This window comes from Passer domesticus, chromosome 9, assembly GCF_036417665.1.
Source record: "Passer domesticus isolate bPasDom1 chromosome 9, bPasDom1.hap1, whole genome shotgun sequence".
In the NCBI taxonomy this organism is placed as follows: Eukaryota; Metazoa; Chordata; class Aves; order Passeriformes; family Passeridae; genus Passer; species Passer domesticus.
This window is the reverse complement of record NC_087482.1, coordinates 32,358,015-32,374,303: the sequence shown is the minus strand read 5'-3', so window position 1 is coordinate 32,374,303 and position 16,289 is coordinate 32,358,015. Positions and strand designations below refer to the sequence as shown.

At 64.2% G+C, this 16,289-nt stretch overlaps 1 protein-coding gene across 3 annotated transcripts; it reads left to right on the top strand.

The window, feature by feature from the left end:
* The first annotated feature begins 378 nt into the window (after positions 1-378).
* On the top strand, positions 379-14,427 carry SLC38A3 (solute carrier family 38 member 3). Of its 3 annotated transcripts, none has more exons than XM_064432496.1 (16): positions 379-542; positions 7,727-7,878; positions 8,009-8,093; positions 8,187-8,302; positions 8,749-8,822; positions 8,900-8,992; positions 9,081-9,162; positions 9,729-9,811; positions 9,967-10,025; positions 10,457-10,630; positions 10,764-10,843; positions 11,436-11,536; positions 11,632-11,756; positions 12,096-12,240; positions 12,689-12,792; positions 12,899-14,427. In XM_064432496.1, the coding sequence occupies exons 2-16, from the start codon at positions 7,769-7,771 to the stop codon at positions 13,001-13,003; spliced, it is 1,536 nt and encodes a 511-aa protein (XP_064288566.1). In that variant the 5' UTR covers positions 379-542; positions 7,727-7,768; the 3' UTR covers positions 13,004-14,427. The 3 variants fall into 3 exon arrangements, with proteins under 3 accessions (XP_064288566.1, XP_064288568.1, XP_064288565.1); XM_064432498.1 differs by lacking the exon at positions 379-542 and adding an exon at positions 7,084-7,171; XM_064432495.1 differs by lacking the exon at positions 379-542 and adding an exon at positions 7,192-7,347.
* The last annotated feature ends 1,862 nt before the right edge of the window (positions 14,428-16,289 follow it).

Sequence of the window (16,289 nt, the reverse complement as noted above, 5' to 3'; positions counted from 1 at the left end):
AGCCCTGCTGCTTTGGAAGCAGCCACCGGCCTCCTGCAGGAGCCTCGGCTGCTGCAGGCAGGGATGCCCGGGGGTGCCAATACCCGGCCGGATAGGGATGCCCCATACAGTGACCATGCCGTGAGGGGCACGGATTCCCGGTGCCACGTGCGCTGCGTTGGGATGCTTGGTGACCTATTCCAGACAGGGCAGCGCTGCCTGGAGCCCGATGCCCAGCGGGGGATGTCGCCTGCTGGGGGTGATTCACTCGCGGGAGGTGATGCCGTGCCCCGGGAGCGGTGGTCCCGCCGGCGCGGCGCGGGGCGGGGCGGGGCGGGGCGGGGGTCGGTCGATGCAGGGCGGTCGCTCCTCCCGCTCCTCAGCGCTCCTCCCGTGCCCCGGCGGAGAGCAGATTGGGAGCCTTCGCACTGGGGGCGGGCTCGGGTCCGGTTTAATCTCGGGCTCCGCCGGATTACGGTCGCAGGATAGTCTCTAATCCGCGGCACCGGCCACCGGGGGCTGCTTGCCCCAGCCCGCAGCAGAGGCACCGCGGAGAGGGGCAGGTAGGTCTCGCCGATCTCCCCTGCTGCTCGCACTCCCGGGCTCGCTCCTCCGTGGAGCTCCGTGGTTGGAGGCTGTCGGCGCTCGGACCTCTCACCTCCCCTTATTCTCCTCGGCACCCCATGCAGTCCTTTCCGACCCATCTTTCGTCGGCCTCGCTTTCCTCTCACAGCCCGGCTCTCTCTCCTCCCCCGTTTCCTTCTCCTCCTCCCGGCTCCGGGGCAGCAGCTCCGGGAAGGCTCCGGGGCCCGGCAGCTCTGGCAGGTGCTAGCGCCCCGGGGCTGTTTGCTTTGCTGTACTCCTGCCACTTCCCAGCGGCTGGCACCTTCCCACGAGTGGGTGACAGATCCCGGGAGTGCAGGGGGAGGCAGAGCCCTGGGTACCCCAGCGCCCCGGCACTGCCCCTGCCCGGGTCAAGGCGCTGGGGGCTTCGGCGTGCATCGTTCCGCTGATACTCAGTGACACCAGCCCCCAAACTCCCTTTACTTTCCCTTTTTTCTGCTTTAATTTTTAATCGGCCGTGGGAATGACATATGTTTCTGAGGGCTGGAAGCGGCTGTGGCCGGGATCGGGTGTCAGGGTGCCGGGGTGCCGGGGCGGGGGGCACGGGCAGGGAGAGCGATGCCGGCCGTCGTGGGCACGGGGCTGGCCGGGACCTGCGGGCTGCGGTATTACCAGAGCCTGGCTGCCGGGACAGCAGCGTGGAAAGCCGGGCAGCACACTGCGTTCCTGCCGGCCACGCGTGTCCCGGGCCAGCCTGGTGGCCCTCTCTGCCGTGTCAGCTGTGAAAGTCCCACTGCAGAGAAATCTTCCCCAAGGGAAACTGAGCCACAGCAGGTTCAGTTGCTGGACTTGGGGTCCCCAAGACTTGCGGTGGCACGGGTGACCTGGCAAGTCCCCAACAGGTGGGATGGCAGGGAAGCAGAGCCCTGACTGGCTGCGGAGGGCACGGCTGTGCTGGGCTGACGCGCAGGAGATGGGGAATTTTCCACTGGTGTTTGGACCAGGCCCAAGGTGAGGTGTTAGACCTGCCTGGTCCCTGTGGCTTCAAGGGGGTACCCCGGAGAAAGGCGTCTGTGCCTCGCGACACTGTCCTGTCTCCTGGAACAGAGTGCTGGTGTGCCTTGGCTCTGGTGGCCAGGGAAGCTGAGGAGCAGTGGGACACTCCATTCCACTCGGGGGTGGCACGGGGGTGCTGGCACTGCGGGGACCCTGGCTGGGGTGCAGAGGGCCCCACAGCACCCGGCCGTGCTGCAGCTGTAATCACACGCCGGGGCCGCGCCACGGCAAACAAACAAGCACCGGCAGAGCCTATTTTCCTTGGCACGTGGGGATGGGGGGAAGGAGCGGAATCCCACGGGCTCCTTTGGAAGTGCAACCCTTGAGCAAACAGGCGGGTCGGGGACAGAACGGACCCCCGTGCCCCGGCTCTCCTCGCCGCGTGGGTCTCAGCCGCCGCGTGCCTCCCCAGCTGCTGACGCAGGTCTGGGACTGGCTGGGTCCCCCGTGCCAGCGGGGCACAGCCAGCCCAGTCCTGCTGTCCCCGTGGAGCAAATGTCAGGCTGGTCCAATGGTGACACTGCCATGGCCGGGCACAGTGGTGGTGCCACGGGGTTTGGGCGAATCGTGGCTGCTGATTGCTACAGGAGGCTGTGCTGGGGGTGCCGGAGGCACACGGGTCTGTGGCTGAGGCCAGTCCCTCCTGATGTCCCCAGCACTGCCAGCAGCAAATGGCACTTGGAGTTTTTGGTACTCACCCCTCTGTGTCATCCCACTAAGGCCAGTTGTGTTTTGGGGAGTGTGAACTCCTGGAAAGCATCTTGCTTCCAAGGGAAAACAAAACTCCAGAGGTGTGGTAGAAAACCCGACATGTCCTTTTCCAGGCACTGCTGTCCATCAGTCTCTGCAGTGCCACCACCTGTGCCACCACCTTCCCTGGGTGGCCCTGTGTTCCCGGAGGGCAGTGTTTGAAGTTTAAAGCAAAGCTCATCATGCAGCCTAGCACTGCCTGAGATGCTTTGGGCTCAAGCTGGTGTCTCACCCAGCCTCCCCAGGAACCACACTGAGTGCCATCGGCCTCGTGCTGTGCCCACCCTGTCCCCATCCCCCTGCTGCCAGCTCTTTCTGCCACCTGACCTTGTACCCCATGGACTCAAGCTGGCAGGTGACAGCAACAGCCTGGGCTGTCCCAGTGCTGGACACGACTCCCCTCGCCTGGCCTCAGCTTCCTTCCTGCTTTTCCCAGCTTGTCTTGGTATTGGTGCTTGGGTGTTGGAGGATGTGGCAGGATGGTGACGGCTGACACCTGCAGCCATCCTGGGTTGTGTGCCTGGCAGGTGCTGCTGTGGCTGAGCTGCACCATGGCTCTGGCACTGAGAACCCTCTCCATGGCCACACCATGGTGTCTGGCTCCACCACTCCCTTCCCTGAACTGCCTTTCCCCTCCCTGGTGTGTCCCAGGCCCCATTCCCAGGCTCAGGTACAGCTGTCCCCCAGGACAGGGGTGCCACTTGTGCTCCTAGAGGTAAGACCCTGGCTGGGCACTGCTGTCCACACGGTGCAACAGAGATGGCCTGAAGTGCCCAGGCAGGTGTTGGTGCTGCCAGAGCCCTGCTAGCCAGGACAGCAGCTTTCAGAGCCTCTTGTTCCTACTTGCTACTGCCAATCCTGCCCTGGCTGGAGCACTAGGGGAATTGCCTGGCCCGAGGCTGAGCCATGGTGTGGTATTTGGGGCTGAAAGAGGTGAGGTGAGCCCAGGGGCAGTGCCTACCCCACCTGGTGCTGGGGGCATGAGTGGGGCTGGCTGGCATGACCAGCTGGTGGGGCTGTCATCTCCAGAGGATCTCAGGTGGATCTGTTTCAGGAGAATCTCCCGCAGATCTGTTTGGGGAAGGTCTACAGCAGGGCTACCCAGAGAGGTTCTCCAGCCATGCACCAGGCAGGTTGCCTCCAGCTGTCCTTTCCCACAGCTACCGGCGTTCCTGTGCCCATGTGGGCACCCTCAGAACCTTTGCCCCAAAGGTGAGGTGCCTGGCCATCCCCTGAGTGTCTGGATTTTCCCCTTTGGGTGCCCCTCTCTTCTGGAGGAGGTGGCACCCTGACGCTGCCTTTGTTTAGCTGGGAGGTGGGGGTGGAGCACCACAGGTTAACACCAGGTTTGGGTTGCTAATTTTAGGAAGACAGGCTGGGAGGAAAACTTTGCCTGTGCGTGCTTCAGGGGAACGGCAGACCCTACTCCCAGGGCAGCAGTGGAGAGTGGTTCTCAGTGGAAGGCAAGGACAGGGGGGTTTCTCTGCTGTGTGCCCCACTGGAGTCAATTTCCCTGGGTAGGGGGTGCCCAGGGACCGCCCAGGTTTGGGCTGTTGCCCAGCTGTGCCTGTGTGCCCACACAGCCCTGTGCCCACAGCAGTGCCAGAGGCTGACCAGGGATGCCAGGCTGGGGTCACCCTGGGCCCAGCAGCAGTGCTGGGGTAACCCCAGGGCTGGGGCTGATGGCACTGGGGGAACACGACTGGCATCCCTGCCCACTTGCCCTTGCTGCCCATCTCTCTGGCAGGGCTCGGTCATCAGCACAGCCTCAGGGAACATGAGACCTGTGTGCCCAGCTCTGCTGAAACCCGAACAGCCACCTGGGCGGGCAGGGCGGGGGGGCTGCCATCCCCCTGGCACACACCGCGGCAGCAGGGTACCTGGCTGCCAGCACGCAGGCCGGCAGCTGCGGCAGGCTTGGCGCTAAAGCCGGATTACCACCCGGAATAGTCCCACGGCTCCAGCTGGGCCGGATTAACAGGGATTCATCTGCAAGGGAGAGGAGATGGGGAGGGAGTCTCTGCCCCGTGGGGTCCCCGGCCTGGGGGAGCACTCCCCTGCTGCCAGGGACACCCTGTGCCTTCGCTCCGCGCAGGCGGGAGCAGTGGGTGCTCACAGATGTGTGCTGGGGCTGTGGGGACACGGCCCCCGGGCTGGCTCTGTGTGGCACAGGCACGGCTGGCTGGCCTGTCCCCACGTGTGCCACACTGCCACCGGCACCGTGTGCGCTGCTGGGGACTGTGCTGTGCCGGGGCTTGACCGAGGGAGCTGGCACAGCGCAGGAGCCAGGCTTGCCCGGGGTAACACACATCCTGCCGGCCACGTTGCCAGGTGCCATGGACCTCCCATCCAACATATCTGCTGGCACTGCCGGCAGAGCTCCCCCGGCCAGCCCCCGCGCCCGCCCCTGCCTGCCTCCCGCTGGGATTTTCCACCTTTTGAATGAAGCGAGATGTGAGGCAGAGAGAGGGATGCAGTCCCTCCCAGGACTGAAACCCTCAGCACGGTGCCCTGGTCCCCGAGGAGGGCTGGCCGGGGGCCGAGGTGAGCCCAGGACTGCCCGTCTGCCAGAGCAGCGCAGGGATTTGGGAGCCCTGCCGCCCCACACACGTGTCCCCGTCGCAGCGAGGGCGGGCAGGCGTCTGTGCTGGCCGGGAGGCAGCGTGCGAGACCGAGCGCAGCCTGCCCGGAGCGCAGACGTGGCCGCGGGACGGTACGTGCCGTCCCACGCCTCCCGCTCCTGTTCCGTCTGCCGGGACAGCACCGGGGCCCGGCTCAGGCTGCCTGGCCACAGCGCAGTTTCGGTGGGGTGTCACCAAGCACCGGGACAGCCTGGGAGAGGTGGGAGGTCTGGCTGCAGCGGGGCTGTCGCTGTCCTTGTGTCCCAGAGCCCGGCAGGCAGCGGAGAGGCGCGTGCTGGGAAATCGATGCAGCTTGCCCAGCACCCCCAGGACGTGGCCCTGGGTGCCACAGTGGGGGGTTCTGTGCCCACGCATGTGGCCAGGTCCACACCATCAGGCTGGGCGAGTGGACGCTGGGGCTGCTGGTCAGGAGTGGGGTGATGCCAGGCAGCATGTGGGCTACCCAACATGGCAGTGAAGATGGCAGCATCCCATCTGCGTGGTGGCACCCTGAGGGAAGAGATCCCTGAGGAGATGCTCTTTGCCCAGAGCAGAGGGCTCCCAACTAAGGTGGGCACACAGTGGGGCGGTGAACCCACCAACCCCACCTGGAGGGGAACCAAGCCACCCCTTCAGGGCCACTCGTCACTCTGTATTTGCTGTTCTGCCTTATCGCAAGGCAAACAGCAGCAGGCAGGGCTCACACTGCCCGATCGAATCATCCCATGCTCCCTCCTCTTTCATCTCCCCCCTTGCCCTGGCTACTGCCACCAGGAGAGCCTGGCCGAGGGGCAAAGGCCAGGGCCAGCTGGGGAAGTGGCAGTGAGTGGTGCTGGGCCTGTGCCAGGGCCGTGCCAGGGCTGTGCCAGGGCTGCCCGGCGGGAGGAAGCGTCTGGGTGGCAGCACGAAGCCCGGTGCATGCTGAATGAGTTCGGCCGTGCCGCTTGCTATTCCGAGAGACGCTTGGGGGAAGAAGTTGGTATTTCCTGAGCTGCCCAGAGAGGTGTAATTATAACCTGGGAGAAGAAAGGGGCTGCAGACGAGAGTGCCCAGCCTTCCTGGCGCCCGTGGGGGAGCGGGCAGGGGAGTGGGCAGATCCTGCCTGCCACCAGCGGGATGCGGTGAAGCCCTGCCCGCAGGCAGCCCAGCGGCTCTGGGGGCTTAGGGAGGTGTTGGAACATCACAGATCTGGTGCCCCCCTCAATCCCATACTGGTGGGTTCAGCGATGCCTGCCCGTGGTGGTGGGAAGGCGCAGAGTTAACGGTGGCTTTTGGACGTGCTGGCAGCCTTGTTCATGCCTGGATCCATCCCAAGCGGAGGCCTAGTGGAGGGGATAAATCATCACCCAGAACCCGCCCTGCGCTTCCCTCTCGTCCCCTGCATGGCTGAACCTTCTCATTTTGGTCCCTGCTGGCCTGTGTCCTGCCTCAGCTTCCCTACCTGGCTGGGTGCTGCAGGTAGGGTGGCCCAAATATCTGCCCATCACCCTGGGCCAACACAGGGGCTCAGCCCCCCTGGCAGTGCCAGCAGCCAGTGTGTGGCCTGGGATGACCCTGCCAGGTCTTTGTGGCCTGGGTAGGCAGGGACAAGCAGGGCAGCAGCTCAGGAGACCGGAGGTGCTGGCGCCCACACCCTGCCGTGTCATCCTTCCCTTGTGTGCCAGGAGGACTGCTGGACCCGACTGTGCTGTGGGAAGGCTCCTCACATTTCTGGGGACTCCAATCCCCCAGGAGCATAAAAATGGGCATATCCCCTGCTCACCCCGTGGAAACCCCAGGCAATGGGGCGGTGGGGCAGCAGCATCCTCCCGGGACTGGGGACCACACTGCATCCCAGCCAGGCTAACCTCCAGCTGGGTGGCACCGGCCCTTGGCTGCACATAGCCCCAGTGTGGAGTCCCCTGGCCAGCCGGACAAGACCCCAGCCCCTCAGGGCAGTGGGGGGTGGCGGGACCCTGCCCCGGCTGCCAGCCTGCCCCAGAAAGCCACCCTGTGCCGTTTCCCAGCGGGGCGGGGAGGGCCGGGGCTCGCACAGAGGCGGCTTTGTGCGGCGTGCCAAGGCGTCCCGCGCTCGGCAGCCCGGCCGCCTTCCCCTGCCAAGGAGCTGTCTCCCGGCCCCGCGCTCTTTCCTGCTCCGTTTGTCCAGCCCTGACGTGCCCCCGAGCCCCCCGCCTTGGCACCCCGGCAGCGGCGGGACGTGGGTGAGCCCTTCGCGCCGGGCAGCACCACGGGCTTTACATAACAGGGCTGGGGGGTCCCTGAGCTCGCTGCCCCGTCCTCAGCCGCCCTCCCAAACACCCCCACTCGCCTGCTGGCACCCGTCTCCAGGAGGGGAAACTGAGTCATGGAGCCGAGAGCTGCGGGCAGGGGAGTGGAGGTGGGCAGGCAGCGTGGATGGGGACTCTGGGGCTGGGCAGTGCCGTGCCGTGCTGTCAGCAAGGGGACGGGGCGGGCTGTGGGATGTGGGATGTCTGGCTGGGTGAGGGGCAATCCCACGCTGGGACTCCAGTGGGGTACTGGAGCTGGGGCTGAGTTCCATGGGACACGGTGTGCTGAGCGGGCAGAAGGGAGAAGCACACCACCGTGATGCCTGGCTCGGTGACACTCATCCCCGGGCGCCTGTCCCTGCCGTGCCACCAGCGCTGGTGCTGAGCCCAGCTCCAGTGTCCCTGGTGGAGGCAGGACTTGTGAGACTCCAGGCCAGCCCCTCCGGTGCTCCTGCCCAGAGCTGGATCTCTGTTGCCTCCCTCTTGCAGAGCCCGAGTAGAGCCCATAGCAAGCCCAGCTGTCTCCCAGCCATGGATACCACGGACGTGCCCCTCCAGGCCGAGATGGTGGAGCTGGTGCCCAACGGGAAGCACACGGCCGCGCTCACCACCTCCGCTGTCCCCTCACTGGCGGGTGACAGGTAGGGGCCTCAGGGCAAGCGGTGGTGCCAGGGACTTGGGGAGTCCTCTGTGTTGCTCCCTGCCCTGAGATAGCAGGCAGTGCCGGTCCCTGTCTATGCTTTGGCTTCACTCCTCTCCCTCCATGGACAGGTTTGAAGAGAACCAGACTGGCGTGGCAGAGATGGAGGAGTTCCTGCCCCACGGTGCAGAGAAGAAGCAGACACACTTCACTGATGTGAGTAGCAGCATGGGCACAGTGGTGGGGGTGGGATGGCGCAAGCTGCCAGCGTGGCTGGTGCATCCCCTCCCTGATGTGTCCTGTGAACAGTTTGAAGGGAAGACGTCTTTCGGGATGTCCGTCTTCAATCTCAGCAATGCCATCATGGGCAGCGGCATCCTGGGGCTGGCCTATGCCATGGCCAACACCGGCATCATCCTCTTCCTGTGAGTGCCATGGGGGTGTGGGGGGGTGTCCAGGCTGGGGGGGCTCCTCCAAGGGGATCGGTGGGTGCAGGTGAGAAAGAAATCTCTGGCTTGGGGTGATGCAGGGACCAGTGTCCTACTGGATGAGCAATGCCCATTGCCAGAAGTCTGCCTGCTATGCTGAGTGCTGTGCCCCACTTGTGGGGAGGAGGAGGGTGAAGGTTTGCCTTTCTTACCGCAAGGTCAGATTTTCAAAAGTAGCTTGAAGGACATGAGTGATGGCTCCTTTTGGCTGTGGAGGCATGGACTGAATCTGCCCCATGAACACACAGCTGGTGCTGATGCAAGGGGGTGGTATCCTGCCAGGACATCTGTCCACAGGCAGAGCACATCTGCAGGGGGTTTGCCCCACAGCCCTGTCTGAGCCCTGTGCTGTGACCACTGGTAACTGTGCTGTCCTCCTGCAGCTTCCTCCTCACAGCAGTGGCCCTGCTCTCCAGCTACTCCATCCACCTGCTGCTCAAGTCCTCGGGCATTGTGGGTGAGTGCCAAGTCCTCAGCAGGGCTGTGCTGGGGGTCCCATCCTGACTCTCACCCGCCACTGCTGCCATCCCACAGGCATCCGTGCCTATGAGCAGCTGGGCTACCGCGCCTTCGGCACGCCGGGGAAGCTGGCCGCAGCCATCGCCATCACGCTGCAGAACATCGGAGGTGAGGGCGGCGCTGGGGGAACGTCGGGGCTGGGGATGGGATGGGACCAGAGAGCAGCAGCGCAGCAAGACCTCCTTCTGCCCTGCAGCCATGTCCAGCTACCTGTACATTGTCAAATCTGAAGTGCCTCTGGTCATCCAGACCTTCCTGAACCTGGAGGAGAAGACCACGTGAGTGCCTCCTGCCCACGCTGCCTGCGTGCCTTCCCCGGGCAGGCGCCGGGGCTCTGGCTCCAGCTGTGCAGCCCGTGGCAGGGATTTACTATCATTAAGCCACTACTATTTTTGATAACTGTCAGTGCTGAATAAGCCCCTGGGTGAGATTAAACCGAGCTGAACTTCCAATCCCTGCTCCTCACATCCCCTTGGGATCAGGCTTTCCTCCTTGAGCAGAACCTGGGGCTGCAGGGTGGGGGTCTGGTTGGGTATAGGTCCCCCCACGCCATGCCCACATCCCCACTAGCAACTCTAGCCCTTGTGGGTGCACCACTGTGGGGGTAGGCAGAATCCCAGCTCAAGGGTCCCCAGGGATGCTGGCCTCAGGGGTCCCCAAGGATACTGTCTCAGGGGTCCCCAGGGATGTTAGCAGAGCAGGAATGCCAGCCTCAGGGGACACCAGTGCCCCTGGAATTTGCCAGCTTAAGGGTCCCTAGGAATGGCAGACAGCCCCCACAGTGGCTGCCTCTGCCCCCTGTGCCCCAACAGAGCGGGGTGGTGAGCAGGCCCTCTGCTTCCAGGGACTGGTACATGAATGGGAACTACCTGGTGATCCTGGTTTCTGTCACCATTATCCTGCCCCTGGCCCTCATGAAGCAGCTGGGTAAGTCAGGGAGATGCTACCCATGGCACGGGGTCTGGCACCCTGGGTCTCCCACGGGGCGATGGTGCCAGCCTGGATGTGCTGGGCAAGGAGGGGACACTTAGCCAGTGCAAGGGTCCCGCCCGCACCCACCAGCCACTCTCCTCCCTCCCCAGGCTACCTTGGCTACGCCAGCGGCTTCTCCCTCAGCTGTATGGTCTTCTTCCTCATCTCGGTGAGCAGTGCCGGTGCCTGGGGGTGCCCAGCATCCCTCCTGCCAGGGTGTGAAGCTGGGCTGGGTGCTGTGGGGACAGCGGAGGCAGCAGGGACAGCGGATGCTCGGGGCTGCAGAGACGCTGTGGCAGCGCTGTCAAGCTGCTGGGTTATTTTGGGCTGAAGGAACCGAATGCTGTGGAAAGGGAGAGGGGGAAGGTGCTGGAGGGGCATCTGCACATGTGGCCCCTCCACGTGCTGCTGCCTCACTCTGTCCCGCTGCCCACCCCCACAGGGACAGCTTGGGGAGCAGTATGGCCACAGGGCAGCACTAGTAAAGGTGTCCCCAGGAGGGTTCTGGCAGGGGTCAGTCTCCTGCTAGACATGTGGGCAACGTGTGCTGGGAGTTGGGGGCACCAAGAACTGACTGGCCCCATATCCCCCCACCTCCAGGTCATTTACAAGAAGTTCCAGATCCCCTGCCCACTTCCAGAGCAGGAGGGGAACATCACGGGCATCCTCAACGTCACCACTGTCAGCACTAGTGACTACCAGAATGGCTACACAGTCCTCCAGGCCCCCGAGCAGGACACTTGCACACCCAGCTTTTTTACCCTGAACTCACAGGTAAGGACCTGGGATGCACCCCTGAGGCTCTGGGTGAGCCCCCGCCCCGTGCACCCACTGAAGATGGGTGTTCCTGGTGCTGGCAGCACCCGCCACTGGGCCCCCAGCAGTCAGTCATCCTCCTCTCGCACAGACAGCGTACACCATCCCCATCATGGCCTTCGCCTTCGTCTGCCACCCCGAGGTCCTGCCCATCTACACCGAGCTGAAGGAGTGAGTCCTGGGTGGGGGCACCCACGGGGAGGGGTGGGCTTCACCTGGTGCCCACCCAAAGGCAGTGCCATCCAGTGGCATCGTGGGGAGGTGGGTGATATGACCCTGGGTGGGTGAGTGGCTGATAGGAGCTGGGATGGGTGATATCAGTCTCAGGAGGTGGGTGATATGACCCTGGATGGATGGTGGCTGGGATGAGTGATATCAGTCTCAGGAGGTGGGTGATACAACCTGGGGTAGGTGGGCAGGTGGGTGGTAGGCAATGTCACCCCTGGGAGGTTGGTGATCTAACCCTGGGTGGGCGCTATCACCCCTGGGAGGTGTGTGATACGACTCAGAATGGGTGCAGGGATGGTATGACCCCTGGGAGGTGGGAATCATGATCCAGAGGTGGTGGTGTGACCCCTGGGATGTGGGTGCTGTGACCCAGAGAGGGTGGGTGGCTGGTTGGTGCCACCCTGCCCAGGAAAAGGGATGCAGTCCCTCTCTGCCCACACACCCCAGAGTGTTGTGGCATCGCCCCTCCTCACTGGGTGGGTGCTTGGTGTCAGCGGGTGCCGCGGGGCCGTGCTGAGCCCACCATGTCCTGCAGCCCCTCCAAGAAGAAGATGCAGTGCATCTCCAACATCTCCATCATGGTCATGTACCTCATGTACTTCTTGGCTGCCCTCTTTGGCTACCTCACGTTTTACGGTGAGTCCTCGGGGAGGGGACTGGGGCTGGCTCACCTGTGCCAGGGGGGTGATGGTGCTGGGGCTCACCCAGGGGCTCCTTGATGGTGTTCACAGACCGTGTGGAGTCAGAGCTGCTGCACACGTACAACAAGGTGGACCCCTTTGATGTGCTCATCCTGTGTGTGCGTGTGGCTGTGCTGACGGCTGTCACCCTCACCGTCCCCATCGTCCTCTTCCCGGTGAGTGGCCCCACAGGAATGCCAGGTGGCTTCAGCACCAGGCTTTGAGAAGGGAAACTGTGTCAGTGATGAAGACAGGGAGTGGGGACATTCTGGGTGCCAGGAGCAGGGCTGGGGCAGAGGCAGCGGTGATGGGGCAGTCAGGGCCACAGGGACAAGGCTGTGAAGGGGTGACAGGAACCAGTGGGGCATCAGGTCAGAGCTTGGGAAGGGAAAGGGGTTATGGTGACCTGCAGGGCCATAGGCATAGGGCTAGCGTAGGGGCAATGGGGACCAGCAGTGACAGGGTACGGGTCCTGGTTCCAAGGATGGAGTGTGATACCCTGTCCCTGTCCCCAGGTGCGTCGGGCCATCCAGCAGATGCTGTTCCAAGGGAAAGACTTCAGCTGGATCCGCCACATCGCCATTGCTGTGATCCTGCTGACCTTCATCAACCTCCTCGTCATCTTTGCCCCTTCCATTCTCGGCATCTTCGGCTTGATTGGTGGGTGGCAGCCCCCTGCTCCTGTCCCTCCTTGATCATGGGGTGCTGCAGCAGCATGCCAGCCCCTGTCCTGACTGGTGCTCAACTGTGACTGACCCTCCCGTGCCTCAGTTTCCCCTGGTCCCCATGCCAGGAGCAGGTGGTTGCGTGGATCCCATCGCTGTCCTGGCAGGCTGTTCCCAGCGCAGTGCTGGCTCTGCTCTTCCCCTGCGTGTTTCCCTTGATCCCCCCAGCCAGGCTCCCCCCGCTCAGCACTCAGCTCGGTGCCAGGGCCCGGGCTGCGGGAGGGGTGTGGGGACAGTGCCAGCACACTGCGTCCCTGGGTTCCTGGAAGGCTTTGCCAGGACTGGGGGGAGCAAGGAGGGGGTGGGGGTGGACAGGACCTGTCCTGGCAGGGCTGAGCTGCAGGGTGGGAGGCCCCTGCCCACTCTGTCCCTGTCTTCTCCAGGTGCCACCTCCGCTCCCTGCCTCATCTTCATCTTCCCTGCCATCTTCTACATCCGCATCATGCCCAAGGACAAGGAGCCACTGCGCTCCACCCCCAAAATATTGGTAAGCATGGGCAGGGGTACAAGGATGGGGACAGGCACGGGGTTCTGAGGCTGGCTGGGAACCCTGCTGCCCTGGCCATCCCTGAGTCCCTTCCTTGTCCCCACAGGCTGCCTGCTTTGCCCTCCTCGGCGTGGTCTTCATGATCATGAGCTTGAGCTTCATCATCATCGACTGGGCCACGGGTGGGGGGAAGAGCGGTGGCAGCCACTAGCCACTGCCGGGTGCCCAAGCCAACCTCCCCCCCACCCACCCGGCGCCCCGGGAGAGCCGGCCCTGGGCTCAGCCCCCACCAGGACTCCCTGGGGACTTGCGCTGTTGCTGCCCATCACCTGTGGTGATGGTGAGAGGGCATGAGCCACGGCAGGCACGGAGACTCCTCGACCTGTGTCCGGGATGGGGCAGTGAGCCCGGGCAGGTGCTGTGCCCCCCAGCCACTCCAGCGGGCACCCTCCCTGCTCTGCGCCTCAGTTTCCCCATCTGTAAAATGGGGAGAATAACACTGCCCTACCTCACCCGGAGCTGGCTGTCAGGTGGAGCTCTTCTGCACCCCAAGAGCCACCAGCAGCAGGCACTGCCAGGGGCGCAGGGCACTGCCTGCCGTGGGGACCGAGGACCGGGCACTTCCCTGGCCTGCCCCAGACAGCATCGAGAGCCTGATGAACAGTGTCCGTGGGGGCTGGAATCCAGCAGGGCGCTCACACCTGGGACAGCACCTGTGCCCAAACCACCCGCCCTCTCCCCTGCCATCCCCGTGTCCCCAAAGAGATGCCACCCACTGCCCTGGCATCACGGGGACACCCGGTCCCTGTGACAAGCGTGGCCCTCATGCCGTGGCTGGTGGCACTCAGCCCGCTGCTCCTGAGCCTGCCAGGGGATCTGCTGGCTCCTGGTGCCCGCGGATGGGACCCTGCTGCCCCCTGGGCCATGTACGGGGGACCAGCTGCATTGCTCCAGGGAGGTGGCATGGCTTTGCATCCACTGGCATCCTGCCCATGCTGCAGCTCACCTGCTGGGGGCCTGGTGCACCCAAGGGGCATGAGGGGGATTTTGGGGGGCAAGCTCGGGGCTCTGGAGGCACCCTTGTCTGCATGCCCAGATGCCAGGGTGATGGGCACCCCAGCAACCCAAGCTGTCCCTGCTCGCCCTGCACCCTGGGCAGCACTCAGACCCCCACAGCCCGCACCCACCCATCCACCCGTGCCGCTGGGATGCCCAAACCATGCCAAAACCCGGAGAGCGGCTCTCCCACCCCCCACCTCCCCTCCCAGTACGGAGGGCAGCCCGGCAGGGTGGGCAGCACAGGGTTGGGGGGGTCTGTCCTGCGGCAAAGTACATAAGAGATGTATTTTTTTACGAGGTGGTGGAGGCTGGGATGCTTTTTATAAATACTGTACATAAGAGTAGATCTTTTTTAACGTGTTGTGTTGCTCTGGGTAGCTCTGTGTAATGTACATATCAAATGGGGGGCACTGCTGCAGACTCACCACCAGCCTGGGTCTGCCAGCTGCAGCGTGGCCCCGCTGTTCCTGTCACCAGCCTGGCTGCCCCAGGGCCACCCCGACACTTGTGAATCATTGCTGGGGGTGATGCCGGCGGTGGCAGGAGGCCAGAGGTGAGAATAAAGATGTGAATGTGCCCAGGTCTCAGGCATCACTGGGGCGGGTGGGGTGTTGGCACGCAGGCTGGCACCTCACACACGGCATCCTGAGCGGCACGGACAGACGGACACCAGCCACATGGGTGCACAGACGTGCGTGGAGACAGCAGGGATATATGGACACGCATGTGCGGGGTCAGTGCACACGGATGAACAGCATGACAGACAGCACGGACATAAAACAGGACAGCACAGACACACAGACATGGAGGTGCAGGGAGCCTCATGGGAGCAGGGCCCCTGTGGGAGTTAGACCCTGGGGAAACTGGACCCCGAGGGAGTGAGACACCTGTGAGAGCAGGATCCCCAGGACAATGGGACACGTGTGGGAGCACGACCCTGGGAGGGGGATACGTGGGAGCAGGAACCCCAGCAAGTGCCATGGCAGCAGTATCCCTGGAGTGGGGCTGCTCTGGAAGCAGGGCTCCCGGGCAGCAGTGCTGGGGCATCTTGTGCCTGGTGCCAGGGCAGTGGGAGCCCCCCGTGTCCTCAGGGCCAGCCCCCCAGCCCTCGCCATGGCACAGTGTGGGGTGGGGGTGAGCCCCCCCGGGCCTGGCCCCTCGCTCTCCTCCGCCAGCCCCAGTCTGGGCTCAGTGCCAGCTCGTTAGCAAAGCCTTACTAGCACGGCAGCCCGCTCCCACGGGAACAGCCCTGCTCCCACTCCGGCCCACGGGCACAGGCCTGCAGCCCCCACGGGGGATGCTGTATCCCATCCCCTGGCATTCTGAGCTGAAAGCATCCCTGGCTGCCCTCGTCCTGCTCGGTGCCAGCAGGGGGGTGTGGAGGGGCTGCAGGGCCTGGGCAGGCATGAGGTGCTGCTGGGGGGCTAGCATGGACTGAGGGTGGCTACCTGGGCACGGGCCAGCCCCTGGGTCAGTGGGCACACCTGGCCCCCTCCGCAGGACGTGTGGGGGGCTCTGGTAGCTAAGGGAGCAGCCCTGGGAGATGCGGGATGGGGCAAGTGCCTGAGGGAGCCCCTGTTCTGGGAGAAACCTGGAGATACTCCAGCCTGCCCAGTCCCATCCTGACCCATTCCCTGTCACAGGCACCGGACAAGGAGCTCCCTCCTCCTGCGGCAGGGGACACGGAGCAGTGAGAGATGCCCAAGCTCGGAGCCTCCACCCTGTGACACCGTGTTCCTCACAAAGGACAGCCCTGAAACACAGCATCACCCAAACCGCTGTTCCCAGGGCTGCACCCACTGCTCTGCACCCAAAGGACCCCAAAACGCAACACCCAGACTCCATCTCCCCCATGTGTGTCCTGGGACACACCGTGTCCCTCCTCACGCTATCCCTCACACACCGTGTCCCACCTCACGCTATCCCTCACACACCGTGTCCCACCTCACGCTATCCCTCACACACCGTGTCCCACCTCACGCCTATCCCGCACACACCGTGTCCCTCCTCACGCCTATCCCGCACACACCGTGTCCCACCTCACGCCTATCCCGCACACACCGTGTCCCTCCTCACGCCTATCCCGCACACACCGTGTCCCTCCTCACGCCTATCCCGCACACACCGTGTCCCACCTCACGCCTATCCCGCACACACCGTGTCCCTCCTCACGCCTATCCCGCACACACCGTGTCCCTCCTCACGCCTATCCCTCACACATCGTGTCCCTCCTCACGCCTATCCCGCACACACCGTGTCCCTCCTCACGCCTATCCCTCACACACCGTGTCCCTCCTCACGCCTATCCCTCACACACCGTGTCCCTCCTCACGCCTATCCCGCACACACCGTGTCCCACCTCACGCCTATCCCGCACACACCGTGTCCCTCCTCACGCCTATCCCTCACACACCGTGTCCCTCCTCACGCCTATCCCG

Bases quoted from the DNA above. Each gene is read 5' to 3' on its own strand.
- SLC38A3 (XM_064432495.1), top strand. From the start codon at position 7,315: ATGGAGCCGAGAGCTGCGGGCAGGGGAGTGGAG. The intron at 8,303-8,748 runs GTGAGTGCCATG...GTCCTCCTGCAG, and splicing joins ACCGGCATCATCCTCTTCCT to CTTCCTCCTCACAGCAGTGG. The intron at 9,812-9,966 runs GTAAGTCAGGGA...CTCCCTCCCCAG, and splicing joins GGCCCTCATGAAGCAGCTGG to GCTACCTTGGCTACGCCAGC.